This window comes from Perissodus microlepis, chromosome 1 (genome assembly GCF_051167445.1).
Source record: "Perissodus microlepis isolate ML-2025 ecotype Zambia chromosome 1, ASM5116744v1, whole genome shotgun sequence".
NCBI lineage: Eukaryota > Metazoa > Chordata > Actinopteri > Cichliformes > Cichlidae > Perissodus > Perissodus microlepis.
Window position 1 is genome coordinate 12,504,790 of NC_140461.1, and position 27,638 is coordinate 12,532,427.

The 27,638-nt window shown below is 39.1% G+C and overlaps 3 protein-coding genes and 1 non-coding gene across 7 annotated transcripts in view; 2 read left to right on the plus strand and 2 right to left on the minus strand.

Moving 5' to 3' along the window:
• The window catches only part of frmd5b (FERM domain containing 5b), an 80,319-nt gene extending 74,918 nt beyond the window's left edge, over positions 1–5,401 (minus strand). For all 3 annotated transcript variants that reach the window (XR_014800432.1, XR_014800433.1, XM_084930179.1), the window contains exon 1: positions 4,716–5,401. Coding sequence is in view for 1 of the 3 variants with exons in the window: in XM_084930179.1 (XP_084786305.1) it covers positions 4,716–4,817 (102 nt within the window). In the remaining 2 variants the exon portion in view is untranslated. The remainder of the gene's footprint in view (positions 1–4,715) is intronic.
• Positions 5,402–6,141: 740 nt separating this feature from the next.
• trnah-gug (transfer RNA histidin (anticodon GUG)) lies at positions 6,142–6,213 on the minus strand. The gene has a single exon. It is a non-coding gene; the product is annotated as a tRNA-His (tRNA).
• Positions 6,214–6,243: 30 nt separating this feature from the next.
• On the plus strand, positions 6,244–10,792 carry cry5 (cryptochrome circadian regulator 5). Of its 2 annotated transcripts, XM_084930232.1 has the most exons (11): positions 6,244–6,645; positions 7,120–7,336; positions 7,440–7,634; positions 7,742–7,860; positions 8,000–8,154; positions 8,249–8,389; positions 8,604–8,771; positions 8,934–9,074; positions 9,249–9,400; positions 9,493–9,704; positions 9,808–10,792. In XM_084930232.1, the coding sequence occupies exons 2-11, from the start codon at positions 7,122–7,124 to the stop codon at positions 9,867–9,869; spliced, it is 1,560 nt and encodes a 519-aa protein (XP_084786358.1). In that variant the 5' UTR covers positions 6,244–6,645; positions 7,120–7,121; the 3' UTR covers positions 9,870–10,792. The 2 variants fall into 2 exon arrangements, with proteins under 2 accessions (XP_084786358.1, XP_084786349.1); XM_084930223.1 differs by lacking the exon at positions 6,244–6,645 and having other exon boundaries at positions 7,065–7,336.
• Positions 10,793–15,159: 4,367 nt separating this feature from the next.
• On the plus strand, positions 15,160–27,301 carry alpk3b (alpha-kinase 3b). Its single transcript, XM_084930257.1, has 14 exons — positions 15,160–15,224; positions 15,394–15,563; positions 16,737–16,858; positions 18,157–18,274; positions 18,410–19,664; positions 21,156–23,199; positions 23,571–23,718; positions 23,831–23,958; positions 24,068–24,103; positions 24,195–24,469; positions 24,675–24,763; positions 24,873–25,090; positions 25,572–25,620; positions 25,749–27,301. Exons 1-14 carry the CDS (start codon positions 15,222–15,224, stop codon positions 26,062–26,064), a joined length of 4,971 nt encoding a protein of 1,656 aa, XP_084786383.1. The 5' UTR covers positions 15,160–15,221; the 3' UTR covers positions 26,065–27,301.
• Positions 27,302–27,638: the final 337 nt, after the last annotated feature.

Consider the following 27,638-nt stretch of genomic DNA (forward strand, 5'->3'; position numbering starts at 1 on the left):
AGGAAAAAAGGAAGACCTCAGAGAAGATTAATGGATGCAATGACGGAGGACATCCAGAGGATTGGTGAGATAGAGGAGGATGCCAGGGATAGGATGAGATGAAGGCAGATGGTTCATTGTGGCAACCCCTAAAGGAAACAGCAACAGAACCTGGTAAAGTGTATAAAATCATAAATCCAGTCGATTTATATTTGGCCAAAGATCACTAAGAATAAAAGGACTGGTTCCAGTAATACAAAAGCTTTCCCGGGTTATACAAGCTATACCTCTCCATATATACTGCCATTCAAAAGTTTGGACACACCTTGTTATTTAATGGTTTTTCTTTATTTTCATGACTATTTACATTGTAGATACTGTGACAGCCAGTGGTGTGGTCTCCCTTTTCCTTGTCACATCCTTTGAGCCAGGTTGTGACAATACATACTGAGGGCATCAAAACTATGAATGAACTCATATGGAATATGTAGCAAACAAAGTGTGAAATAACTCAAAACATGTTTTATATTTTAGACTCTTCAAAGTAGCCACTCTTTGCTTTGTTGGCAGCACTGCAAACCTTTGGCCATCTCGCAATGAGCTTCATGATGTAGTCACCTGGAATGGTTTCCTCTTCACAGGTGTGCCTTGCCAGTTTTGAGACCACCAGTTGTGCCGTGCAGAAGTCAGGTTGGTACACAGCTGACAGCCCTATTAGTTAGAATTCATATTATGGCAAGAACCAATCAGCTAGGTAAAGAGAAACAACAGTCTATCATTACTTTAAGAACTTGCAAAAACTTGTGTCCCCAAGTGCAGTTGCAAAGCCATCAAGTGTTAGAGAGCCCAGATAAATGCCACATAGAGTTCCAGTAGCAGACACGTCTCTAGATCAACTGTTCAGAGGAGACTGCATGAATCAGGCCTTTATGGTCAAATAGCTGATTAAAAAAACTACTACTAAGGAAAAGCAATAAGCAGAAGAGATTTGTTTGAGCCCTGAAACACAAGGAATGATGTGATGGTGTGGGGATGCTTTGCTGGTGACATTGTTGGGGATTTCTCCAAAACTGAAGGCACACTGAACCAACATGGCTATCACAGCATCCTGCAGTGATATGCCATCCCATTGGGTTTGCATTTAGTTTTAGGACATTGACCTCCAGGCTGTGTAAGGGCTCTTTGACCAAGAAGGAACATGATGGAGCGCTGCACCAGATGGCCTGGTCTCCACAGTCACATGGCCTAAACCCAATGGAGATGGTTTGGGATGAGATGGAGCGCAGAGCGAAGGCAAAAGGGCCAACAAGTGCTCAGGATCTCTGGGAACACCTTCAAGGTTGTTGGAAAACCATTTCAGGTGACAACCTCATGAAGCTCATCGAAAAAATGCCAAGACTGTGCAGTAATCAGAGAAAAGGGTGGCTATTTTGAAGAATCTAAAATATAAAACATGTTTAGAGTTATTTCACATTTTTTTCTTTACTACATAATTCTATGTGTTCATTCATAGTTTTGATGCCTTCAGTGAGAATCTACAAGGTAAACAGAAAAACCATTAAAGGAGGTGTGCCCAAACTTTTGACTGGTAGTGTAGCTATAGTCACTCTGAGCACAGTGTTTCTAAACAGCTGAATTCAGCTGAACCAATGTCTTTCTATCTTGGCTAAATCTAAAGTAAATCTTAAGCAGCCTGTGGAGAAGTGAATTTGACCTTTTAGCCTTTAAAGTAAGTCTCAGCTGTAATGAAAAGGGGAACACTGGATTTATTACACAATGTAAATGAACATAAAATCCAATTAACTGCACAGCTCTATATGTCCATTAGGTTACTCCTTCTGCATGGCCATTGCTACCTTTAAATGCTGAAATTTTGCTTTTTCAAAACTATCTCAAAGTTTTCCTGATGGGGTTCATAAGCAACAGGTGGCCCCAGTCCTGATCCTGTGGTTACTGAACTTGATATTCTTTAAAATTTGGGGTTTTTAGCACCACCTTCCACCTTTTCATTACAGCAACCATTTACCTTCCTAATTTTTCCCTGCATAAACTGCTCAGTCATGAGCTGAGGCTTAAACATCTGTGGATGTAAGACGTCTGTGAATATTGTGAAGGACAGTCTTGTCAGAACAGGACAGATGAGTGAACATGGTTCTCCCCGTTCTTCAGTCTGATTATACTGCAGGCAGGCCTGGCCAACTGACAGTCAAAGTTAGAAGTCCATGTTAAAACAACAGGACACCTTCACCTTCTCCTACTCCACTTTAGCTTGTCTTCACATTGAGAAATTCTCCCAATTATGGAGGTTGTATCTCCCATTGTTCCCAAAAGATGTGATTTCACTCTAACAGCAGCTGTTAAAGGTGTAGGCTAATTGAGCTAAATGGAGAATGTGACCACTGGGCCCCACAAGGACCCTTTATTCTGGGCCACCTCTGTAAGGTGGGCCAGGAAAGGACAGCTACCATCCACTCTCAATTTCCCTGAGCCCACAATTATGTCATCCTGCACTAAGGACACTGTAATGTCCTTTACTTCGATGCAAAATGAAGTGAACACCAGTGTCTATTTAGCTTTAGAGATGCTTTGTGTAAAACATAAAATAGAGTTTCCTAAATACTGCATTCACCCATTCGGATGTCAGCAAATAAATGGCATTGTTGTTGTAAATAATAGACGATTGATTAAGCCGATGATCCTATTTATGTCTCCATTTAGACCAGTTGTGTTTCATCAAGGGCCCCATAGTGTGAAATAATGGCGTATGTCATTATTTCCCATGCTGGAAATAATGACATACGCCAAAAGAGCGCTAATCCTTCTCAATACAAGCTCCACTAGAAATTAGGCATTCTGTCCATGCTGTGTGGTTTCAGTTGCTTAAAGGATGGGATCAGCATATCTTGACAGCCAAACACTTTGAATCACGCTCAGGGGAGGGAGCTGCTTAGAAGTCAAAGGGGAAAAAGTACAGGCTGAAACTAAGAGAAAGCACAAGGACACCATGTCCTCCCCACAAATGGTACATGGTGTTTTGCTTGTTAAACAGTAATGTTAAAACTCACTCAGGTAAATTGGCAAGCTGGTCAAAAGTCAATTCATCTACAAAGCACATCATTTTCTCTCAACAGTAATGTGTATTGAGCTATGAGGACAGCCTCAAAGTCATCTAAACGAGTACTCACCAACATGCTACACTAAAAAAACAGAATAATTTGAATGAAAAACATTCATGTTTCTCCCAACTTGTTGATAATGCTGATTTTTTTTACAGATAGGAAAAGACCTGACACTGACAAAATCCCCATTTTATCTGTCCCCTGAGCACTGCCACTTTAAGTTGTTACATGCTGAAAGCCTTGCTTTGCCTTTGCTGTCAGATCGTAGAAATGAGCAGGTGTTGATAGCCTTTCTCTGCTGTCATCTCTAATTCAGCACCGCTGGAATCTCTTCCAGTAAGAGGCATCAAACGCACCTCCAGCAAATCAAAGACCAGGTTAGACGAAGCACAAATCATACTTTATAATGATGCAGCAACACAAAAGACACAAACACACACACACTTGATTTACAGAGGAGGTAGTGCACATTAATCACTTACTCTTATTCCTGCATTCACTCATTATAAACAAACTGTGCACTTATTGACTGCAATCATGTTTTGCCTTTATTCGTGCCAATTTATTTTATTTAAAGTAACTCAGACTAAAGGAAAATGTGATTTTTATTTTACTTACAATGTCAGTTAATGACGCAAAAGTACACAATAGAAAGAAACTGGCCTCTGTTTTTTACCTTTTCTACAAGATAAGATTTTCTGAGAAATAATTTTTGGAGCAATGTATTTGTCATTTATGTTCACATTTTTAAAAACTCAAACAATTTTTAGATCGTTAAGGTTTGTGCTGCAGAACTCTTTGAAAATGTAAATATGATACTCATTATAGATTTGGAAAAGAATATTTCTGTGTTAAAGCTGACTCAGATATAAAAGACTTTCTAAATGGCTCAAAACAACAACCACAAATGCAAAAATGTATGTACATCCCTCTCATCACAAGTGCAGTTTACCAGCCAAACATGAGGTCAGTCTGAAGGTCAACCACCTTTGGGACTATGACACCTGAGTTGGTTACACTAACTATAAACATAATTAGTATATAAACATCTAACATTCTGTCATTCTATGATAAAACCAGACTGGCTGATGTAGCTAAAGAATCTAGAAATCCTGACTGACTCCTCCACTGAAATCGTTCAAGATCAGATTATCCAGATTAGTTTTATAATGCATTCTAATCAATGCATGCAAAGAGCTGTCAAGAACAACAGCTGGTGCTGATATTTTATTTTGTATTTATTTAACATTAGTGTTTTCCTTCTGTTGGCATATAGAGTCATCTGGCCATCCTTGATATTTGCTACGCAATGCACGAACCACATGCGCTCATCATGGCATGTCCACACAGGTATCTCTCTGACGAAAGCCTAACATCCGCAGCTCCACAATGACAGGCTGCACCATAAAACATACAATCAGGTGTAATGTGAAGATGATTGGACCTGCGGTAGATGACACCTCTATTAATCTGAATGTTTCCTGCAAGCATCACATTGAATGTGACGGGCGAGCGGTGAAAACGTCACTTTACCTGATCGCCACCCTGTTACGTGTCAAAAGCACGTCCTCCGCAACAAGGTGATTTGAGAAACAGGAAATGTTGGTCTCCACTGACCTGGATCGTGCAGGTGTACTCCGAGTCGTCCAGCAGCCTCACGGTGCAATTGCATTCCCTGTCCAGACTCCTGATGCTGCTGCTCATTAGTCGGCTCAGCATCTTCTCGATCGTCTGCGAACGGGACCACAGAGAGGTGCACACAGCACATACATACAAGTTTATGTTCTGAAGCGTTAACGGCGTCCCTGGTCTTTGCTCCAACACCTGGTCAGCGGCAGCGCGTGTGCAGACAGGCGGCGGTGGTGCATCGTTTTATTAGTGTGTGAGCGCGGACTGAGCGGGGTGCTGCGTTTCTCCAGTCAATGAGAAGTGGGAACACTGCTGTAACTGCTGCTGCTGCTCCTCTCTGGTCCGGTTAAACTGTCACCCCCTCACCACACCTTCTCCCCCCGTCTCCGCCGTTGCCATGCCGCTCTCAATGGTGCTGGGCGGGCTGGTTGATGAATGGCGAATCTCTCAGCCAACAGAGCGGGAACTGATGCTGCCTTCGCAGAGTTAAAAACAGAAGTCGAAATTCCGATAGGCTCCCGCAAGTCGTGACTAAATCCACATGGAATAATAACACAGCTTCACAAGTAAAACAACAGGCAGGTGCTTTGTCCTCTTTTAGAAGTTGCTTCAAGATGATAAACAAATAACTAACGCAATAAAAGAAGAAATGCGTCAGCTGAACATTCCCGAAACATACTTACGCTCAACGTCACACCTCACGTGCCAAATTTTCCAGTTAATTTATTGTTGTGTGTGTTAAAATGGATATTTCCGACAGAACTTGAAGGCAACAGCATATTTTAGCATTCAATCCGCTTCACCTCCACAGGTTGGTTTCCAGTCTTTAATTATGTAGTCAGAGAGACGCATTGTTTATAGATGACGAAGCTGTTAAACTCAAATGCACTTTGTTTATCAGAAAGTAGAATATTTATGTATCTGTGCTTCTGCCAGGCTATTTTTAAATGACAAGTTATTTAGTTATTTTCTGTTCGCATTATTTCCCTACTTTTATGCCCGTGTGCGACTCAACATAATTCTTTGATTGGCATGCCTTGCTCATGAGCAGCGTAGGACAGGCGGTATTTATTATCCTACAACTGATCAGCTTATAGTACAGAGAAAGATCTCGGCTGGATGAGTTTGGACCAAACAGAAAACTCCAATTTCTTCAACCACGTCTCTCTCTGGGGGTGCTTAATGGTAATTACGATGGAGCAATGGGGGAAACAGGGCCCTAGTCCTTTGTATTGTGGCTGGATACGGTTTCCAAAATACTCCCAGTGGTAGGAAACGAGTGAACTACCACGTATTTTAGACCTGTTTCATGTTGCACACATTTACGGAAGGAATTTTAAAAAATAATCACGAAGCCACATATTTTTCTTACATAGTCGAAAAGAAACTCATCTGCCGTGACATTGTTTCACAATGCCGTGACCCGGATTCGAACCGGGGTTGCTGCGGCCACAACGCAGAGTACTAACCACTATACGATCACGGCGAGCTACGATGAGCTGATGGGTTTAGAGAGGCAAAAACGAGGTGTCTTTAGTAAACCCTCCCCGGAACTTTGTCAAATTGGTGCTATTGTTAGTGATTGAGGTAAGCTTCAGATATATGATTTAAATAAGCAATATACACACATACATTGCACAACTTTTAATAATTATCGGCAGCAAATGGAGTTAGTGTGACATTATAAGAGCATAACTTCGGTTATTGTCTGCACGACGTTACCACCTGGTGGATAAACCGACAAACTGCTACAGCCGCACCACGTGTGGTTTTGCTAAGCCTCCTCTGGTTGGCTGCCCTTGCTGCAGACGAAACACGTCTTCCTGTTTTGTAACACTCTGAATGTGATTGTTACCAAACACTGAATTTTTCTACAGCAGTTGATCTGAATCGCGCAAAGTTGAAAAGCCCCAAGAAGGTAAAGTTTTGCTTTTTTTGGCTTGAAATGTTTGAATGTTATCATATGCTGCAGTTATCATACCGTTGATTTATTGCATTGCATGTTAGTTGCAGTTTAGAGGTTTCTGCAGGTTCTGCCGCTGAAGTGTAAATTTAAGCGGATGCTCAGAACTTCCAAGGAATCATCATGCATTCCTTTCAAGTTGTTTCGTGAAACGTAATGTTGTTTTGTTTGGTTTAAGATTTGTGCTGTATTTACCGTAGTTTTAAAGATCTTAACTCTTAGTCGTTTACATTTCTGAGGCTTCTGTGTCTGTGTAAGGATGTGCTCTCCATTAACCGAAATTTATGAGGTGGAGAGGAGGAATGGATGTTAACCTACAGCATCAGTTCCTTTAAAAATTTTAGTTTATGTGACGCGTTGACACAAGCTCACTGAAGATCATTAACTTGATGTTTTGGTGCCTTATGTTTGTGATTCACGTGTTTGCAGGTATGGCTCACACGTGTATTCACTGGTTCCGCAAGGGACTCAGGTTGCATGACAACCCAGCTTTGATGGCTGCTCTCAAGGACTGTAAGCAGCTGTACCCTGTGTTCATACTGGACCCTTACCTCCACAACAACGCGTGTGTGGGTATCAACCGCTGGAGGTTCCTCATTGGAGCGCTGAAGGACCTTGACGGAAGCCTCAGGAAGCTCAACTCTAGGTAGAGACACAGTCGACACTCAGCAACATTAAACACTTTTTAAAAAGTCAGACAGCTGCCATCAACCTATATTGTCATGTTATGGTATGTTTAATCTACTTAGGCTGTTTGTTGTGAGAGGGAAGCCAGAAGATGTGCTCCCCAAGTTATTCACCAAGTGGAAAGTAACCAGGCTGACCTATGAGTATGACACGGAGCCCTACAGCCTGCAGCGCGACAGCAAAGTGACGTCACTGGCCAAAGAACGTGGAGTTGAAGTCATCTACAAAGTCTCACACACTCTTTATAATATTGATAGGTAAAAATCTTGCTGAGCATTTTCAGACAGGTGGATTTTTTTTCTGTGTTACTTGTGTTGTCATTTCTTGACTGTGTGTTTGTTTGTTTGTTTTTTTGTCTTAATAGAATAATTGAGGAAAATAATGGAAAACCCCCACTTACCTATACCAAGTTGCAAGCAATAGCGAAGACTATTGGTCCCCCTAAGAGACCAATCCCTGCTCCAACCATGGACGATATGAAAGGTATCACAATACCAGAAAAACAGACTAGTGTTACTGAATTGTCAGACACAGTTATTTGCAATGATGTATGGACATTTATCTAAAAAGCAAATGTCAACATTTAGAAGTGATTAGATTAAATCTATCCCCACTGTCAAAGATGTAAAGACACCATCCTCAGAAAACCACGAGAAGGAATATGGGATTCCTACACTGGAGGAGCTCGGCCTGGACACTGCTCCTCTTGGAGAGGATCTGTTTCCAGGAGGAGAACAGGAGGCTCTCAGGAGACTAGATGAACATATGAAAAGAACGGTAAATTAGATTCACATCTACATCCTGTTATTTGCAGGATTGTAACAAAAGACATGCCTACATTCTCTGAAACATTTCTGTGTATGCCTTTCAGAAATGGGTGTGCAGCTTTGAGAAGCCACAGACTTCTCCAAACTCTTTGAGCCCCAGTACAACTGTTCTCAGTCCCTATGTCACCTTTGGATGCTTATCAGTCAGAACCTTCTGGTGGAGACTCACAGAGGTGTATAGAGGGGTGAGTGATGCACTTTACATACAGATATTGTAGTTAATAATGGTAAGGAAAATTATGCTGTAGTATTGTTTAATACATTTCAACAGGAAAGAAACTGAATTAATCATTGCCACTCCAAATACTTTCCTTGTGTGATTCCTGTGGTGAGAGACTGTACGTGCAATGTGCTTGTATTTGCAGTAATCTTTGTCTTTGACTTGTGTGATTTTTGCAGAATAAACACTCAGATCCTCCAGTTTCTCTGCATGGCCAGTTACTCTGGAGAGAGTTCTTCTACACAGCCAGTTTGGGCATTCCTAACTTTAACAAGATGGAGGGTAACAGCGTGTGTACTCAGGTGGACTGGGACACAAACCCTGATTATCTAGCTGCTTGGAGAGAGGTATTGAGATTGAGTCCTTGAATGAAGTGTCTCTAGAGAAAATTGATGGTGCGAGAAGAGGAGTTTTCATGTTGATGTACTTATGCAATTGCTGTTAAATGTGGAGTAATCTAATTTTCTGTGTCATAGATGATTCATTGTTATTTCGCACTCTCTTTAAAGGCTCGGACTGGTTACCCCTTCATTGATGCTATCATGACTCAGCTCAGGCAAGAGGGCTGGATCCACCACCTGGCCAGACATGCTGTTGCTTGTTTCCTTACTAGGGGAGACCTCTGGATCAGCTGGGAAGAAGGGCAGAAGGTCAGCTCGCAAAGGCTGCAGCTATATATTTCACAAATATTATAATACTACTGCTACTAATAGTAATTATTATTAGCTATACACAGCACTTGTGTTTTTTTTTCTATCATGAGTCCAGCAGTACATATGCTAAATCAGTATGGTACCCTTAACATTTTCTCACTGCTCATGAAGGTGTTTGAGCAGCTTTTATTAGATGGCGACTGGGCTTTGAATGCTGGAAATTGGCAGTGGCTATCAGCGAGCACCTTCTTCCACCAGTATTTTAGGGTTTACTCTCCAGTGGCCTTCGGGAAGAAGACAGACAAAAATGGAGACTACATCAGGTAAGATCTATCAGCCAAACGTATTACCTAAACAATTCACATTCATTACATGTATCGTTTCAAGTGATTTAGCATTTCTCCTATGTTTACAGGAAGTACCTCCCTCTTCTGAAGAAGTTCCCAGCAGAATATATCTATGAACCTTGGAAAGCTCCACGCAGTATCCAGCAGGCAGCAGGATGTATTGTGGGTAAAGACTACCCACATCCCATTGTACAGCACGAAGTGATCAGCAAGAAAAATATTCAGAGGATGAAACTTGCTTATGCCAAGAGATCCCCAGAGTCACCTAGCAAAAGCAAAGGTACTGCAAGAAACATACAAGAGCATTATGTCCTTTTATATTAGTCATGCTTCAACTAAATTCTGTTTCTTCTTTTGTTTTTATTTCTTTGTTTTCCTCCAAGGTGTAAAGCGGAAGGCTCCATCCATCATTGAAATGATCAAGAAGAAAGCAAAAGTAAAGTAATTAGAAATCATGTTCACGTTTTGGTATCTTTCCAGTACTTTAGTTTTATCTCAGTCCACAGTTTGCTATATTGTGTTTTTATTGGGATTTTCATTGGTTATTTTTTTTATATCATTATTATTGTTACTTTTTATGTTGTATTTATGTCAGTGTTTAAAAGTCCCTCTTGGATTTAAAAAAGGTCAGGTGAGAGACTGCACAGAGATTAGGTCATGTTTTCTAAAGGTTAATAACCTCACCTTGGCTAAAGTGTCAAATTGTTATTATGTTACATAGGAAAAAAAATAAGCAGGTCTGAATGTCTCCATGTTAGAAGGGTGTAAAAATAGACTTAAGTAAAAAAAAAAATAATGCAGACAGTAAATATGGTAGATATGCATTAACTTTAATGGTTCGGTCAGTTCGCCCACCATACAATTCAAGGAGCACATCAGAAAATAGTACATTAATTATGGACAATGAAAGAATGGTTCTAAAAAAAATAGAAAATCAAGAAAAGTGGAAAATTTAAAGTTTTAAATCTTGGGTAAGATAATCCAACATCTGAGTTTGATTGACATCAGACATCAATTGTATTGTGTCAGTTTGTTGACATTTGCAAACAAACTGACACAATTTACACATGATTTGTTTATGAGTCAGATTGTATCACTGTCAAATAAGATTCTTGTTATATTAATAGTAAGCATACACTTCTGTCTTCTGTCTGCTGCCATTAAAATAAAAAAATCTTACCCTTAGAACTTGGACGTGACTACACAGAGGATTGTGTCCAATCGTACAGCTGTCTCATATATTCAAAACTAAGACAACTGTTTACAGGTGAAATGATCTTTTCAGCTCATGTTATCAGCTTGCAAAGTTTTATGTCATTTCCATATCGTTCAAAATTGTTGCTCTTTAATAAAATGTCAAAATGAAAATTAATATTGTGTCTTAACTAATAAAATGTGTGGGTCCTAAAACTGCTAGGTCTGTGTACTGCTATTCCCACTAGATGGCGCTGCAATACCTGAAGAAAAACTCAACTCAAGTACATGTATACAGAGAATATTCCCCCAAGTATATTCTTAAAAGTTATTTAAAGATTTAATCTGTTATGCGTTTTGGAACATTTGTAATTGAGTTAATTTAACTGTCATAAAAATGAGAAAAAAATAAATAAATTTTTAGAGTATCTGTGGTCAGCACAGAGCATCTGACCTTTTATATGTTAACTCTTTGCAGAAAAGAAACAGAAAGTAGAAGTGATCTGTTAATATTTTTGGTGAATAATATTGAATCTCAATTAATCTCAATGAATATTAAAAATAAAAACAATCAAATTCAGTTTTATTTAATTTGATTCTAGCTACAATGTCATTTGTCTGCTTTCTATAAGGAATTCATTTTTCCAGCTTCCTTAGTCCTAAAACTTTGCTTTCCTTTTTTTTTTCTAAATGTAGCAATGAGCATCAGTTTTTTTCTTATCAGGATTATGCTTGAGATGCAGTATTACCTAAGGCCTTTTAATCAATTACTAATTGTGTCAGTGCACAATTGGTCAAAGTCAGTATGAACAGGGCTGTGCTACATAAAGGCAAAGATGTAAGTAAGTGTGTTTGGGGCACACAGCTGTTCTTGGAGCTCAAGTCTTCTCCTGTTTCTGCTTCCTTGGAGCTGACACTGGTGTGAATAACCAGAGGATGATGTCACAGGCTCAGTAGCAGGCCAGACGGCCATACAAAGCCAAGCTCAGTTTCCACAGAGACCTGTCAAACATCAAAACAATCTGCTCTCTGACTGTGCATTAATGCACAAGGGTGTTTTGGGGTACATTTGGCATTGGGTCACTCTTCCGGTAAACTTTCATAGCAGAGCTCAGCAAGCCTGGGTGAACTGAAATCACCTATTCAACAATGTACCTGCATGCATTCCAACATTTTCTGATATTATGAAAATGTTTAGCCTTAATCCCAAAAAGAATAATTAATTTGCAATCAAAATTCCAAGAATAGCTGGCTCCTCCTGTTTGTCCGTGGGTGTACCCCTCTCCCCATGGGTCCACGTCGTCACCTCACCACTCAAACCATCTTGGATTTGGTAACTGTAACATCCCAGCTGAATTAGAACAGTGTGTTCCCATGCAGCTGGTGTTTCATGTAGCTGAAATAGTAGTGATTTATCTCAGGAGGCTGCTCCACAGGCAGCAACATGAAAGAGTTAATTCCCACTTTATGCAACAAACCTTTATGGCCATAATAATAGGACAGGGGCTCTCCAAGGTTCAAAAACTGTTCTTCTTTAGGTTACATTACAAAATAATATGAGTTCAATCTAACACTTGATTACCAAAGCTCTCAATACAAGCTAATGCACGGTAGGTCAAGTGGGTCAGTGTAAGTTTACATCACCATTTTATGAGGATTACCACAACACCAGTGAACATGCCCGTCTGTTTATAGGCTTCAAAGCAGACAAATAACAGACATACATTTCTGTTGATCAATACAAAGTACCAATATGGTTTTACATGACAAACTGCAGACCATCTATTCATAAACAAATGTTATAACTCTTAAATTGCAAAAAAAAGTACATAAACAGTTATAACTATGTGTTAAAGACCAAAGGGTAACGTTCTTTGGTGGCCAAGTAAGACTAAGCTGAGGAAGAATAGTGAAGCTAATTTTTTTTTTTAAAGAAAAATCTAATTATCTCTTTTGTTGTACCAATGACATTATAATTGGAGAAACATTGAAGGACAAGAGGAAGCTGTGAGTAAAAGGTTCATGAACACGTGCTGAAAGGTCACTATTTATTAGAAGTCCATAGAGGTGGTAAATAAATGCCACAGTGAAACTGAAGAGCTGATGGGTGTCCAATCTGCTTCAGTTTTTTTGCTCTGTTTGTCACCATGAACGCACACACCCCTCTGTACACATCCTGAATGACAATGGTCCTATTGTCGTGGGATGTCCATTACCACACAGGTTCTAATGACTGATTATAACAATTTACATTTGCCCCACAGTACCCCCCTTTTATTTCTAATAGAAGCACAATTATCTTTGCAAAAGAGATAATGGTATAAACAAAGCCAGAGGTAGTGATTTCAGAGAGCATCATTAGTAGCCCCCCTATAAATCTGCACCACTAAGCCACTACAGGATTTTGTGAAGAGCTATAAATGGCAAAACATGAGGCAATAGACATGCAATGCTAAAATTATGCACTCCACTACAGACCTCACGTGCACTGAGATTTGGAGAGAGATTAAGACCTTAACATGGGACAGGGCATAACATTCCTGGGATGTTCCAAATAGTAAGGAAAACAAACTTCTGAGAAAACTTTGGAATGGTTATTGATGTTTTAGCTGGTATCTAACCAGGTCTTTATTTTTTATATGGATTGTAATTTTGCAGGCAGATAAACTGGTGTACTTAAGATTTTTCTCCACTTGACCAGAAGCATAAATATATGTTTCTTTTTTATTTCCAGTTATTATATATTGGAAATTCCTCTTCCATCAGCAGGTTTCCTGCAGGCTTAAGGGGATACATGTTCAAACACAGTCACATGACAGAGTCTTCTGGTTTCTGTTCTGTTTCACTGCCCTGATGTGCTTTCATCACTCTGTATACACCCCAATGGAGAATATCCACAACACGCAACTGTGTTATACAGCCTCTCTACAGCCGACTGACGTACAGCCAAATACAAGATCCTGCAGCCTATACATGTCAGTCACCAGTGTGTGTGTGTGTGTGTGTGTGTGTGTGTGTGTGTGTGTGCGGTATGCTATAACTAACGGAATCCATAATGAATTGCCCAACTGTGTGTTCAATTTCCATTGCTTCCATTTTCCATTGGTTCCAAGAGTCTTAACATATTCCATTTAAAAATGTTCTTTTAAAATTTAATTCTTAATTTAATCTAGGTTGTTAAATCAAATCACTGCGTCATGGCCCTGGCAGGGAGCTACAAAAGAATATGACGAATGGATTGAACAGAAAAATGCAAATAGATGAAAGGAAGTCATGCAGGCATGTGTAATATGATGAGCATACGTAGTAACCCGAGAGATAATGCAGTTTGATACCTTTGAACTTGGACGAACACACTCGGGAAGCTGTAACTCATTGTAGTAGTATCGGTGCCAGTCAGTTCAAAGACAAGTTTGGGGGTTTGGAGTGTGTTTATCATGGAAGAAGTCTATATAGGTGACAAATAAAACCTTTATTAAGGTCACTTTGGCATCCGGTTATCAGCCTTGCAAGTTAATTTAATTTCTGCTTAATATTGAGATTGTCCCAGCATTTTGTTTTCAGACTGAGCCAAGTATTTGAATCAGTCTTGAATCCCTGGAGAATAAAATCACATTAGTCTGACTAAATAAATAAAAATTAAATGAACTTGTTGATAAATGCTCTCTCTCTCTCTCTTTCTCCCTCTCTCTCTGTTTGTGTGTGTGCAACAAAGTGTGTGTAGATGTGTCTGTGCATCCTTGTATGAAGATTAGAGCCCATATCTCTTTGGGAGTCAGTGGGATCTGCCTATATAAGGCTGTTCTATTCCTACGGCTTTTCCTCTGGGGACACAATGCAATTGTCAGCCACTGAACAATACATGTCTGAGAACTTCGCAAACGTCACTGTCTTGAATAAACATATATATATATATAAATGGTTTTACAAGAGGTGATTCTGGGAAATACTGGGCTAAATGCTGTTGCATGCTGACTTCAAGCTGTTTTTGCTATGTTCTACTTATACTCGAGAGTTTCCTAACGCCACACTTTTTAAATAGGAAACTACGTGACCGTAAGAATGTGCTGCTCATATTAATGCATTCAAAACTAAAGGCGTCATCCTTTTGACTGACAAGCTCAAATGATTCTTTACCACAGCCTGTAAACACAGCTAAAACGTTGGACAGAGGATACCCAAAGAGAAAATCTTTTTTGTCTTTGGGAAACTGTAAATCACTAATAACAGAATGAGAAAAAAAGACTTAACCGTGTTTCTTTAAATTCTTTTCCTGGTATCTGGTGAACTAACAGATCTGGACATGAAAAAAGTTTTAGTTTTATTTTTCTTTTGTTTTTTTTTTAAAGAATCTTCTTGATTTTTTTTACATTTATTTCTCTACTTAAGATATATATTTGGTGGATCCATTAGAGTCCCCCCCCCCCTCTTTATAAAACAGCTACAAAGATGAGTTTTGGAAAGTGTGATGTGCTCTTGTGCCTATTTGCAGGCCAACTATAAATAGTCCAGGAACCTACGCATGCTCATGTTTGATTGGAAATTGCAGTGCCTTAAGCCATTGCTGTGGGGTGTCTGTCAAAGGAAGGAATGAAACTTGTGTATGGTGAGTTAACTGTGTAAAATAGACTGCTGAATGTTGTTTATGTAGCTACTGGATAAGCACATATAGAAGATGTAAAGTATATCTTAACCTAGCATCTCTTGTGCTGATTAATTGTGTTTTTAATATACAACATTTGTTTTTAATGTTTTACAACTTTATTGTTTTAAAGTTTAAACTCTTCTCTTGGCAACAAAACAATATCTGGTGGAAAATGACTTCATGGAGGACAACAAGACGCTCGTCTAATGGGAATGGGCGGTCTTCCAATGGGGAAGATGTCAGTGGAAGCGGCCGCCTTGGTGGCTGCAGCTACCTCTCTAATGTGAGGCCAGAAAACAGGTACATAATCCAGACTAACTCAGGGTGCTGTCCCTCCACTTGAACCATCTCTGCTGGGAACATGCAGTATGTATGATCCCAGCATGTATTTATTCTATAATATATCTATAATTCAGGGTTTTACCTAACCTGGGATGAGCATGTGTTGCATGGTGTTTTTTTTGTTTGTTGTTGCCATGGACGGCAGAGTTTAAATAAACTGCTTATTAAGAGCACAATCTCAGCTATGCACCATTGGCCCCTTTTCACATCAAGCATACACGACAGAGTCTGCATGGGAAGATTTGTTTATAGCACAAGTAGCTGTTGCTCTTTAGGTCCCCTTTTTAATTAATCTTGTGTAATATTTGATTAAACTGCTGTTCTTCTTTAAACTACTGACGCAGGACAAACCGAGTAACATTATCTGCCAGTTATCTTGCATTGTTGCTTTAGGGGAACTTTCACTCTGTCAGCCTCAGCCTCAGCTGAACTTTGCAGAGACCACTGATCATGTCCTTTACTTAGCATATCTAGTGTATTACCAAAGCTAAAATCAAGAATTACCAGTGATTTGTGTTCCTGATTTTAGTTACTGAATCATTACTGAATCTAATTTTCTGTTCTCCATCTGTATTTTTTTTGCTAAATGTAGATATATTCACAATATCTTGTTTAGTGTTTGCTTCAAAACAATAATAGTACCAACTGTATAATATTTAGTGCCTTGTTTATTAATCATGAGTAATATTCAGTGAAGCGTAATGTTCTCACCTAACTGTACACTGATCTAATACTCAAGCCTTTATCATTTCATTCATATCTTTGGACGATCACATTTTTCATGCAATGAATGTAAATATGGGCTAAATGTAAAGCTTTTTATACTGAATACTGTAGTGAAAGATCAAAGAAACATTTTATTTAAAAAACAAACAAACAAAAAAAAAAAACAAGTTAATTGTATTTGCCTCCAAAACTCACAAGTGTTTTGGCCTTTGATTTCAGTTCTTACATTCATCATTTTACATATATTTTGACTTGGGACTTTCTTTTAAATGATACGAAAAAACTAACAAACAATCAAGCCAATATATACAGATAAAAAACTCCAATAAACAAGGTTTTTTAAATGATAAAAGACATATGAATCCAAATAAGTACCATGACTGACCAACTCCATTTTCTTGTAAGGAGCACACTCTGCAGTGTGATTGCTCATTTAACTGAAGAAACACAGCCGTCCTTTGAAGCTACCCTGAAGTCAAAAGCTGTGTCCGAAAATTCAAACGTGAAGTTTTCCTGTGTGGTTAGAGGTAAGCATTGCCTACTACATACATCTGAGCAACTGAACTGAAATATAGCACAAAGAAACAAAAATAATAATCTAAAAAAAACAATGCACTGTACGTTTTTGTGCTTATGCTGCATTTTTTTTTAAAGAAGGTCAAAGACAAGAATAATACAAAGATACACCTTTTGAACACAGACAAAGTTGTAAAACTGTCAAATTTAAGTTAAAAAGAAAATGCAATGATTTCCAAATTGCATAAACCCATGTTTTATTCACATTAAAAATAGAAAACACAGTAATTGTTTAAATTGAGACATTTTACAGTTTAATGAAAAATCTTAATGTGTATTAGTTTTTCTGCTATCCCTGCGTGAGGCTGGCGACCTGTCCAGAGTATACCCCACCTCTCTCCCTCTGGTGGCTAGGATGGGCTCCAGCCCCACCGTGACCCTGACAAGGAAAAGCAAAAAAAAAAATGGATGGGTGGTTGAATGACTCGTTTTGATTTTGATGGCAGAGAAACATCTTTGAAAAGTTGGAACAGGGGCAACAAAAGAGAAGAAACTAATTAGGTTAACTCGCAAGCGGTCAAAAACATGACTGGGTATAAAAAGGAGAATAGTAGAGAGGCAGTTTGTTGGCAGCAAAGATTGGGCAGAGCTTCACCAATCTGCAAAAAACAGTATCCACAAATTGTAGCACAATTTCAGACTGATTCTCATCAACATAAAATTGTTAGGTCTGTAAAAATTTCATTATCTGCAATACATAATATTATCAAAGGATTCTGAGAATCTGAAAAATATCTTTACACAAGGGACTAGGCTGAACATCAATACTGGATTCCTGTGATCTTTAGGCCATGAAGCAGCTTTGCATGATCCAGATGTATGATCTCACTTCCAAAAATCAACAATTGGCAGCTTGCACATCTGGGAAGTCAGCATGCTGAAAGGTATATACAGCCTTCAGACTCTATCTTTTTCAGTTTATCTCAGCAAGACAGTACTAAACTGCACACTGTATCTAACACAGCATGGCCTTGTAGTAGAAGACTCCAGGTGCTGAATTGGTCTGCCTGCAGTCCAGACTTTTCATTAATTGAAAACATTTTGCGTATTGTGAAACAAGATACTACACAGTAGTAAACATGACCCTGTCCCAACTTTCTGAGACATATTTCTGCCATCAAAATCAAAATAAGCTAATACATGTTATGGAATATTAAAATGTCTCAGTTTAAATTATATTGTTGACCTATGGTATTCCAGTATCTATTTACAAATGATTGCAGTTTTGTTTGTTTGTTTTGTTTTTTAGGATACCCGGCCCCTCAGGTTACGTGGTATAAAGACGACATGCAGTTGGATAGATACTGTGGACTTCCTAAATATGAAATATTCCACAATGGACAAAATCATTCCCTGCATATTTACAAGTATGTATACTTGAAAATGCTGTTTGATGATATCCATAAAGGAGATATAAGGAAAATTCAAATAATAGCTTTGCCATCTAAAATGTTTTTCCTTTCCGATAACTGCTGCTTGATGTGATATTGATTAATTTCCAGGTGCACTGTGGAGGATGCAGCTATATACCAGGCCTCAGCCATCAACAGTAAAGGTATTGTTTCCTGCTCTGGTGTTCTGGAGGTTGGTGAGATGAACGAGTTCAAAATCCACCAGCGTTACTTTGCCAAGGTCAAACAGAAGGCTGAGAGCAGACGCAGGGAAGCAGAAGGCAAAGAAAACCAGGAGCCACCACGAACCATGAGTCCCGATCGTACACAGAGGAAACGCCGCTCGACAATGGAGGCTTTTCTTAGCACACCAAGCTCAATGGAGGATGATGGTAACGAGGAGAACCATCAAGCTGTTGTTCTAGAGACAAAGCCCAGGTTACAAGGGGCCCCTGGGGAGGAGGTTAAAGAAAAGCCAGTCCCAATCCCTAATGGCACAATGTCTAGTTTATCTAAAGGAGAGCCTGTTAATAATAATGGCAGTAAGGCTGAGAAATGTTTATATGACGCTACCCAGAAGATTTTTACGACACACCAAACGAAAGCTCCCTTTATCAAGAAAAAGATTAAAATTTCCAACAGTGCAAAAGCTGGAAAAGCAGATGGTCTAGCAGAGAGAGTGTCTGAGGAGAGAAAGCTGAAAGATGAGCCCTCGGTCTCTGCAGCTCTGACCTGTAAAGAGTCAGTCCAGATGCAGAGGAATTCAGATGAGATTATGGAAGTAGAGAATATTTCTAGTTCATCAATTACACATTCAGAAGTGACAAACATGATAAAAGAAGATCAGAAATCTGCATCAGAGGTGGCAGTGTTTCCTCAAAGGCCGTCACAGGATGAAAAGATATGTACAGAGGTAACAGTGGCTTCAAAGAAAGAGCAACTCACTGTGCCACTGTCCCCTGTTGCTTTTGCTTCTTCACACCATCCTGGGTCAAAAACTGAAGGTGAAAATGCTGCAAAACATGAGCAGGAAATTGGATGTAATGGTACGGAAGAAAGTTTGAAAAGACAACAGCAAATACCTTACATTTCCTCAACACAGCCACTGTCAAGTGTTAGATCAACACTCCCAACCAAATTAAAAGAGGACATTCACGCAACAATCATGGATGGCGATGTAAAGACAAAGCCTTCAGCTGATGGATCTCTAGTCCACGAACACAGTGAGTCAGTGGATACACCTTGTGACAGCAGGACTGCTTTATTTCAGCATCCATGTGAACCGGCTGGACACCAGCTGTCTGAGAAGGAAACAAGCCACAGCCAAAGAAAGGGGCCTGCGTCTCAACTACCCACGCCAAGTGAGGTGAGGGAACCTTTTCACATGAGCTCATGAGTGCTTTGTGCTGCCAAAATCAGTCCCATCACTAACACAGGCATCCAAAATCTATTTACAGCTTTTACAAGTATCCCCCACTGGGTCACAAGAATTAAATGACGCACATGTTGACAGTTGCAGTAGATATACTGATGTAGTGGGTCTGATTTTGTTTTAAGTTTAAAGGTCTGAAAGTGAGATTTTATAAATTTTTAAATATAAACAATTTTTTCATTCTTTGAAACATTATTACAAGAAATAAGCAGACTACCAGAAAGTTAAAGTAATGACTTTGAAGAAGCCTACACTTTGGTTTATTGAGGGATCGACACAACTCTCATGTCTGTAAATTAATATGAAGCTTCTCTCAGTTAGTCTAACTTAGCAGAAAGACTGCGAATGGGTAAAGCAAGATTTGTAAAATGTTTTTGCACAGATCAAATAGCTGATATATATGTTATTCGGTAAGCCGACTATCCTGGCAAATGGATTTTGGTTAGCTGTTTCCTGTCAATATTTCACTGTCAGCTGCAGCTTAAAATGATGCAGAGTTGGATCAGTTATCACATCCCAGATCCTTTTCTAGAAAACAAAAAAGTGTCATCCTCTAAAAGTTTTATCATTCCTTGCAATTGAATGAAAGTATTTGTGATAGGAACAAAATTTTTAATTTTAATTAACTGCATTAAAAAAATAAATTATTGGCTGGGAAACAAAGTTATCACTGATTGTCAGTCTTTATACTGCTTACGCAATCACATCAACCTCTACTGCATAGCTGAATACTGACGGCACCTATGACTGAGACAAAACACTGAATGGCTGGAGCGGCACTTAAAATAATTTGCATTCCTTTGAGGCCAGTCTTGCGTGCAGGATAGCAACCTTCATTTTAAACAGGCCTTCCCATACCAGACTTGCAAAGAGGATAAGAGAAAGAAGCAGAAATATAGAGTAATTCTCTTGATTGTGTAGACTAAAGGCTGCTTTTTGAGGCACAGTATTGCTTAATATCCTAGACTATATTGGGTCATATTATGGCTTATGTCATCCATGGTTCAGTTCACTAGCAGACTTTAATAACTGACTCTCAACAAACATGCTTTTATACCATATTTATGTTTTCTTTTATTAATTATGCTTAATTGAAATCACACTTCTTTGAGCTTTTCCAGTATATTGGCAAGTTGTCTACTGAATGATGAGCAATATTTCTTAACCTATGTATCAATTCAAGAATCAACTAAAACTCAACTCTTGTTTGGCGTTGGCAATGGAGCAGATTAACACACTTAAACTTTTCTCCAGTTCATAAATTTCTCTTTGTCCTAAGGTCTTCTCATTCCTTTCCCTGTTTGTTGCTGGTTACACAGTTGCTGTTGATAAAAATTGCATGTGTTTATCCATGACCAGCATAGCCAGGGATAAGGGAATATGTATTTACAGCTTGGAAAATCTGTGCTTGTATTATGTCCCAAGGTTACACAAGATCCCACAAAGATGAACAGGAATGATGCACCTGTCAGCCTTGAGCTACCACCAGACCAGTGTATGGTCAGCTCGCGACAACAAAAGACTGCAATAGAAAGGCCGACCATGGCAGATGACATCCAGACCCCTCTTTTGCATAGTGGTTTTAAAACAGCCATTGACACAATGACACAGGACGCATGGGATCATTCCAAGGCATCAAATGAAGTTCTTTCCACAAAAGTACAGAAGTCACCCCTCAAAAGCCCTGTCAGTGGCGAGAACGCTTTAGGGTGTAATATTTCGCTCAGTATCCTGGAGAGTCAAGTTAACACAACTATAAAAGCTGTTGAAGGGACAGAAATACAACATGATGAGAAGGCAGAGCTCACTAAGTTGTTGGTAGAGAGTGACAATCCAAATGAGAAGATAGTTGAGATGGAAACTGAAACTGCTGCTGTAAATGTGACTGAACAAACTAAAACAGAAGAGAGCAAAGATGCAAGGAACAAATACACTGGAGGAATCCTTGTGGATGCACCTTGCAATGAAACTGGGCAGAAAGAGCACATATCAAAAGTGGTAAAGAAATCTAGTTTAGACTTAAAACATTTGATGGAAGATATAAATGACACCTCTCCCTCACGATTAACAAAAACCGCAGAGAACACAACCTCAGTAGAACACATCAAAGGTTTTCAAGAAATTTCAAAACCTGAAACAAAAATAATTTCTATTGCTGAACTTTTAAGATCACAAATAAAAGCTCTTGAATCAACATTGGCTAATCCAGTATCTGACATACCACCCCATTCTAACTTATTACAAAATCAGAGTATAACAGCAAGGGCACGCCAGGAATTAGTACAAGATAACACAAAGCTGGAGGTGAAAAAGTTCATGCCTAAAAGAGAAAATAAGAAAGGCGTTGACGAATCACCCCCCACAACCATAAAGGCAACACTTATGGATGTTTATCATCAACTTCATAAAACAGACTACGAGCAATCTAAGACTCAAAGTGCCACATCACAGCCTCTTCAGGCTCTTTTGATGCCACCCATCTCTGTTATAGACAGTGGAACAAATAAAGTCATGGCAGGACTTCACGGAAGTGTTGAAAAATATAATGGAGGTGCCATGGATATTGGCAAGGAAATCCAACCTTCAATTCTAGTTCAGCCAGAAAATTGTTCTGTTGTTGTTTCTCAACAAACAACACCCAAACTAAATTTTCCCTCTTTAACTTCTGAAGTCAAACTGATCAGTACACTTTCAAATCTATCTGGAACTGCCAGTCAGGAACCTGAGTCTCCACTTACAGTGACAAATAAGAAGCAAAGTATTCAAGAGGCAAATATAATAAATTCGGAGCGTACCAAAGATGAACATGTTCAAGGCAAAGACGTGCAATTCACACAAAAGTTAACTCCAGAAATTAAGCTCAGCAGCACAAATGAAAGGGATTTGACAACAGTTTCTGATCAGTGCAAAATGGAAGAGCAGTACACAAATACAAGTTCTTTGCAAAGTAATGAAAGGTTTCCCTCTGAAACTGGGTCTAACACTCAAGGGAATGATCTTCCACTTATTCTCAAGGAGGTTAAGGAAGGTTTACCGTCAGACTCCACAGCCAATCAAACTGCAGAACCTAGCCCATCATTGAAGAAAAGAAACTGTGTTTCTCCCATCCCTTCTGCTACTCCACAAGAGCTGGCCTCTGGGGCTCGCCGCAAAATCCTAACACCCAAGGCCAAACCCGAAGAGACCACAGAGGTCACATCAGCAACTGATAACCAGACTCTGAAAAGGGAAGCATCTACGCAGAGCAGCAAGCTTTCCACAACTGCTGTGGCCCTCTCTGTATCTCCAAGCGATTTGCGACGGTCATCTGCACTTCAGCCCACAGGTGAACAAACCTCTCTACTAGAAAGGCGTTCACCCATCTTGAGCAGAAAGAAGATGGCATCAGAAACACCCAGCCAGCTGCCTGCTGAGGAGATTCAAACTGAAAGGAAACCTGAAGAGAAGGACAAGCGTAACCCATTCAAAGGTAAAGAAAGCCCTGAAGGTCTCATGCTTTATCAGAATTCACTCATGTGAGACAAAGGAAATGTTTTAGTACTTTTGTATTTTACTACTTTTGAAAAGCCACTATTGCATCTTTTCTGGCCATATCAGACAAGACACCGTGAAAGGCAGCAATCCATGCTGCAGGTCATCAGAGAGACGTGATTCACAACCTCCTCATTAGAATCTAACAAAACCAGAAGTTTCTCCTTTTCATGAATTCATTTTCTGTATACAGGCTGGTTCTTATAGTATCTATAACAGACCTTTGCTATGTAATTTGTATAGGAAAACTTATAAAACTGGGCACTTATGGAAAAATGTGTCTGTTTGTTTAATTTTATTTCTCTCCAGCTCCTCAAGTTATCCGTAAGATTAGGGCTGAAACTTTTGCAGATGCCTCTGGACACTTGAAACTGTGGTGCCAGTTTTTCAACGTTCTCAGTGACTCGACTATTAAATGGTACAAAAATGAGGTGGAGATTACTCAGGTTAAAAGAAAGTAAGTTCTCAGAGTGATCTTTTTGGAAATATGTTACATTCTTTCAATATGTACTGTAAGTTTAGGTCTTCTTAAACATTTTTATATTATTTCTTATTTGTATGTCTTCAAGAGCAGGGGATGAAGCCCAGGTCAATCTTGCCATTGTTCAGGCGTCTTCCAAAGATGCCGGTGTTTACGGATGCTCAATCACAAATGACTACGGGACAGACTCCACAGACATTCTGCTCAGTGCAGATAGTATGTACTGTTTTAAAATAACTTTGGAATACTAGATACTTAATTTTTTCCTTTCATTCCCTGACTGCAACATGATTACTTTTCTGTATTCTCTCTTATTATTTTGCAGTCTTGACTGGACTGTCCATACGTGAGGACCTTGGGGGTAAGATGACGTTTCACATCTTAAGATGACAGTTTTTTTTTTCCTGTGCTTTTCTTTTCTGACTATCACCGTTAAAAACTTGTGAATACAGTTGGGGAGGAAATCGAAATGACACCCCTAATATTCAGCAAGGGAGTGGCTGATTCTGGTGTCTGGGGCAACAAATTCTTTGGTCGCATAATGATGAAGGAATCTCATATTGGAGAAGGCTGTTCTCATAAAGTCTGGAGGGCAAAAGTCATCTACGGTCTGGAGCCTGTGTTTGAGTCTGGTAACACATGTATCATTAAAGTATGCAACCCCATCGCTTATGGAGGCAAAGAGGACAGCTGTCTTATAGATACAAACCTGGACATCATGAAGCAGGTATATAAGAACGGGCTAATGTCATAATTTATTCATGCCTTCATAAATATGTCATTCGATAAACAGCAATTCCCATATTAAAGTGGATCAGGTGTCAATTCTGCCACCTTAATAGGATTACTATGGCACTAATCCAGTAAAGACTGAATAAATGGTGTAGGTGGAGCTGATGTTTATTGGCTATTCTCCAATGTTCTACATACAGGAATGTAAAATTCAGAACTTGGCTCGGGAATACTGTAAAATCTTTGCTGCAGAGACAAGAGTTATAGAAAACTTTGGTCCCTCTCTTGAGTGAGTACACTCTATTTTTTCTTGAAAAAGTTATAATAATTTTGTATATCTATCTATACAACAGGGACCATTAAGCATCTCCTACACCCTGACAATCTTTGTTAAACAGGGTGATTCCAGTCTATTTGATGTACCGACCAGCAAACGCTGTACCATACGCCACAGTGGAGACAGATCTCACAGGAGTGTATCAGAAATTCTCTGACCTGGACTATACTGGCAGAATAGACATGAGGACTGGCTCTGAGGTGGAGCAGAAGTGCTGTACCCTGCAGCATTGGATCTTTCAGTGGACCAATGGAAATCTGCTATTCACTCGACTTGAAGGTATGGTCACACATGAAGCCAGAGTAATATTTAATAAGTAATAAGTTTGTGTTTTTCCTGTACTTGCTATAATTTGGAATATGTCTGTGGTTTGGCACAGAAAATTACCAGAGGCCACCTTCTCTACTTATGTCCCACCTTACCCCACATCACAAGATTCACATTTAACAAGTTTGTGTTAAATTCTCCAGTATAATAAAGGTCCAGTGAGCAAATGAAGCTCAAACTGGTTGAAGAAAATATTACTTACATACATGACCTCATATGCTAAAATTGTGCTTGCAATAATGAAAGGATATTTCAGTTTTAACATTTAAATTGAAAGAGTAGCAACAGTATTCCAGATACTTTCAGGTTATGAGGTTTGGAAAATGTGCATGTTGTCTTTCACATTTCTAAAACTGCAGAGGGTATTTAAATTGTACATCTTTCAATATGACTATGTTACACGAACAAGTAATTTTGGGGTGTCATTTTGCAGGTGTTGACACTAAGATCACCGGTGTTGGAATTTCAGTCAAATCAACAGGGTCAGTATTATTTGAATTGCGTCGTTTCTGCAAATTATACTGCGAACACCTCATTTTACAGGTAATTTACATTTATAGGAATCATGTCTGTTACATTTAGCTTTGCTCTCTGTTTTGCATTGCTACAGGCATCAAGGTTTATCTAGCGAAGCGAATCCCAAAGTTTTTGAACAGTTTGTCTCTCAGCACAAGTGTAACTACTTTTGTGGTCTGCTTGGCCTGCGGTCACTGAAAGTTATGGACTCTTTGCTGACACCAGCAAAGCCAAAGAGCTCCAGGAGTCCCTTGCTTCAGCGCAAGATGGCTGCAGGCTCCTCCAGCCCACAGACTGGGAGGAAAGCTGCTGGTAGCCCTAGACTGTCGAGGAAGACTGAGCAAGAAGGAAGCAAGATGGCAACAAAACAGAAAGCTGCTGATGCTCCCAAAACAATGAAAATGGCATAGAATAAATATCTCTTAATGAGACGTGAGATGTTGGATATATTCACAGCAAGCCCAGGAAGAGCTTGTGGAATGATAGAAGCCTGCTGGTACCTTATTAGAAAGTATAAATCTTACAGAGACAGGAAAAGATGTTTATTAATGATATAACTTTTTACTATTAACAGCCATCATTCCTTGCTATTTAATGTGGACTTAGGCATTTATCTAGTATAGCAAATCCTAGGGCTAAAGCTGTTCTGTAAAGAAATGCATTGAACTTTTGTTCTATTCATCAAATACCATAGGTTACTGATTGTGGATGCCTCTCACAGGTCAGTGTATTCATCCTATATGAATGTCAGACACTTTGGACTTAAGTGGAATTGTGTTCTATGTTGTCTATGTGTAATTCTCAACTTTACTCTTTTGTGGTCATATATATGAAGTCAAGAAGAAAAATGGAAGCAGGATATGCATTAAGCCGATCCACCTGATCTAACACAGGGAGGTCACACTTACAGTTTACAACATTCTCAAAAAAGGTTTATGTCATATGCACTGATCATCGCAAAGAAACTGATCCTGCAGCTTTGGAAAGGCAAAGAGGTTCCTGTGTTAAAGATGTGGCTTGCAGAGCTTACAAATACTCTTCACCTTGAAAAAATAAGATATACCATGAATGGCAATGTGAAAGATTTTGAACTAATTTGGCGACCTTTACCTGCATATCTTGGGAAAATATAAATTTTTGGCAGTCGGGGGATCAGGGCTCATAGTGGGTGGTTTTTTTTGTTTGTTTTTCTTTTGTCTGTTTTGTCTTGTTTTGTTTAGAGAAAAAGGGGGCATAAGATCTATTAATTTGTAACAACTGTGATACTTGCTTCTAATAAAAGATATTTGAAACAGGATATGCATTAAGCCAATCACGCAATGCAGGTTTTAAAGGCTGAGAGTAACCAGCCAGTTTTCTCTTTCAGGAATGTATCAAGCCAAATGCAGCTGTTCACGTGACACTGTTGTACAGTGGCTAACGGTGCTGTGCTTTTATATTATAACCTGACATGTTTACTTGCTACTGTAATTTGCACTGCATTTTTAGAAATTGCACATTTGAATGCAACTGGCTGCACAATAAAAGATATGATCTTGTATGTTCTGAGACTCTGTCTTAGTCCAAAATGTACCTTTTAAATTTGGAGTGTCTCTCTTACAAATGTGCCTATTATGGAGTGGGCTGACTAATAAAAGCCATGCCACTCTGTCTCAGACATCAGCTTTCACTCATTATCATATATGTATTTTATCTAGAAAGATTAGTAAGATTGTATCTCAGTGACCCTTGTTATTAATGCAGACTCTATGAAATCTCATCAAAACATGCAGTTTCTAATTACAGCATGAGAACAGCTTTTAACAGTTTTTAAAATTCAAAATGCTTTAGCTTTATTTTTTCTACCTTCAGCAGAAAATGTATGAAATAATATATTTGTCTTGTCTTTCCAGTCACATTAATAATAATGGATTGGATTTATATAGCGCTTTACAATGCCACTATTCATTCACTCTCGCATTCACACACTGGTGGAGGCAAGCTA

Bases quoted from the DNA above. Each gene is read 5' to 3' on its own strand.
- cry5 (XM_084930223.1), top strand. From the start codon at position 7,080: ATGTTTTGGTGCCTTATGTTTGTGATTCACGTGTTTGCAGGTATGGCT. The intron at 8,390-8,603 runs GTGAGTGATGCA...TGATTTTTGCAG, and splicing joins TCACAGAGGTGTATAGAGGG to AATAAACACTCAGATCCTCC. The intron at 9,401-9,492 runs GTAAGATCTATC...CTATGTTTACAG, and splicing joins AAAAATGGAGACTACATCAG to GAAGTACCTCCCTCTTCTGA.
- alpk3b (XM_084930257.1), top strand. The intron at 23,719-23,830 runs GTAAGTTCTCAG...TATGTCTTCAAG, and splicing joins ATTACTCAGGTTAAAAGAAA to AGCAGGGGATGAAGCCCAGG. The intron at 25,091-25,571 runs GTATGGTCACAC...GTCATTTTGCAG, and splicing joins GCTATTCACTCGACTTGAAG to GTGTTGACACTAAGATCACC.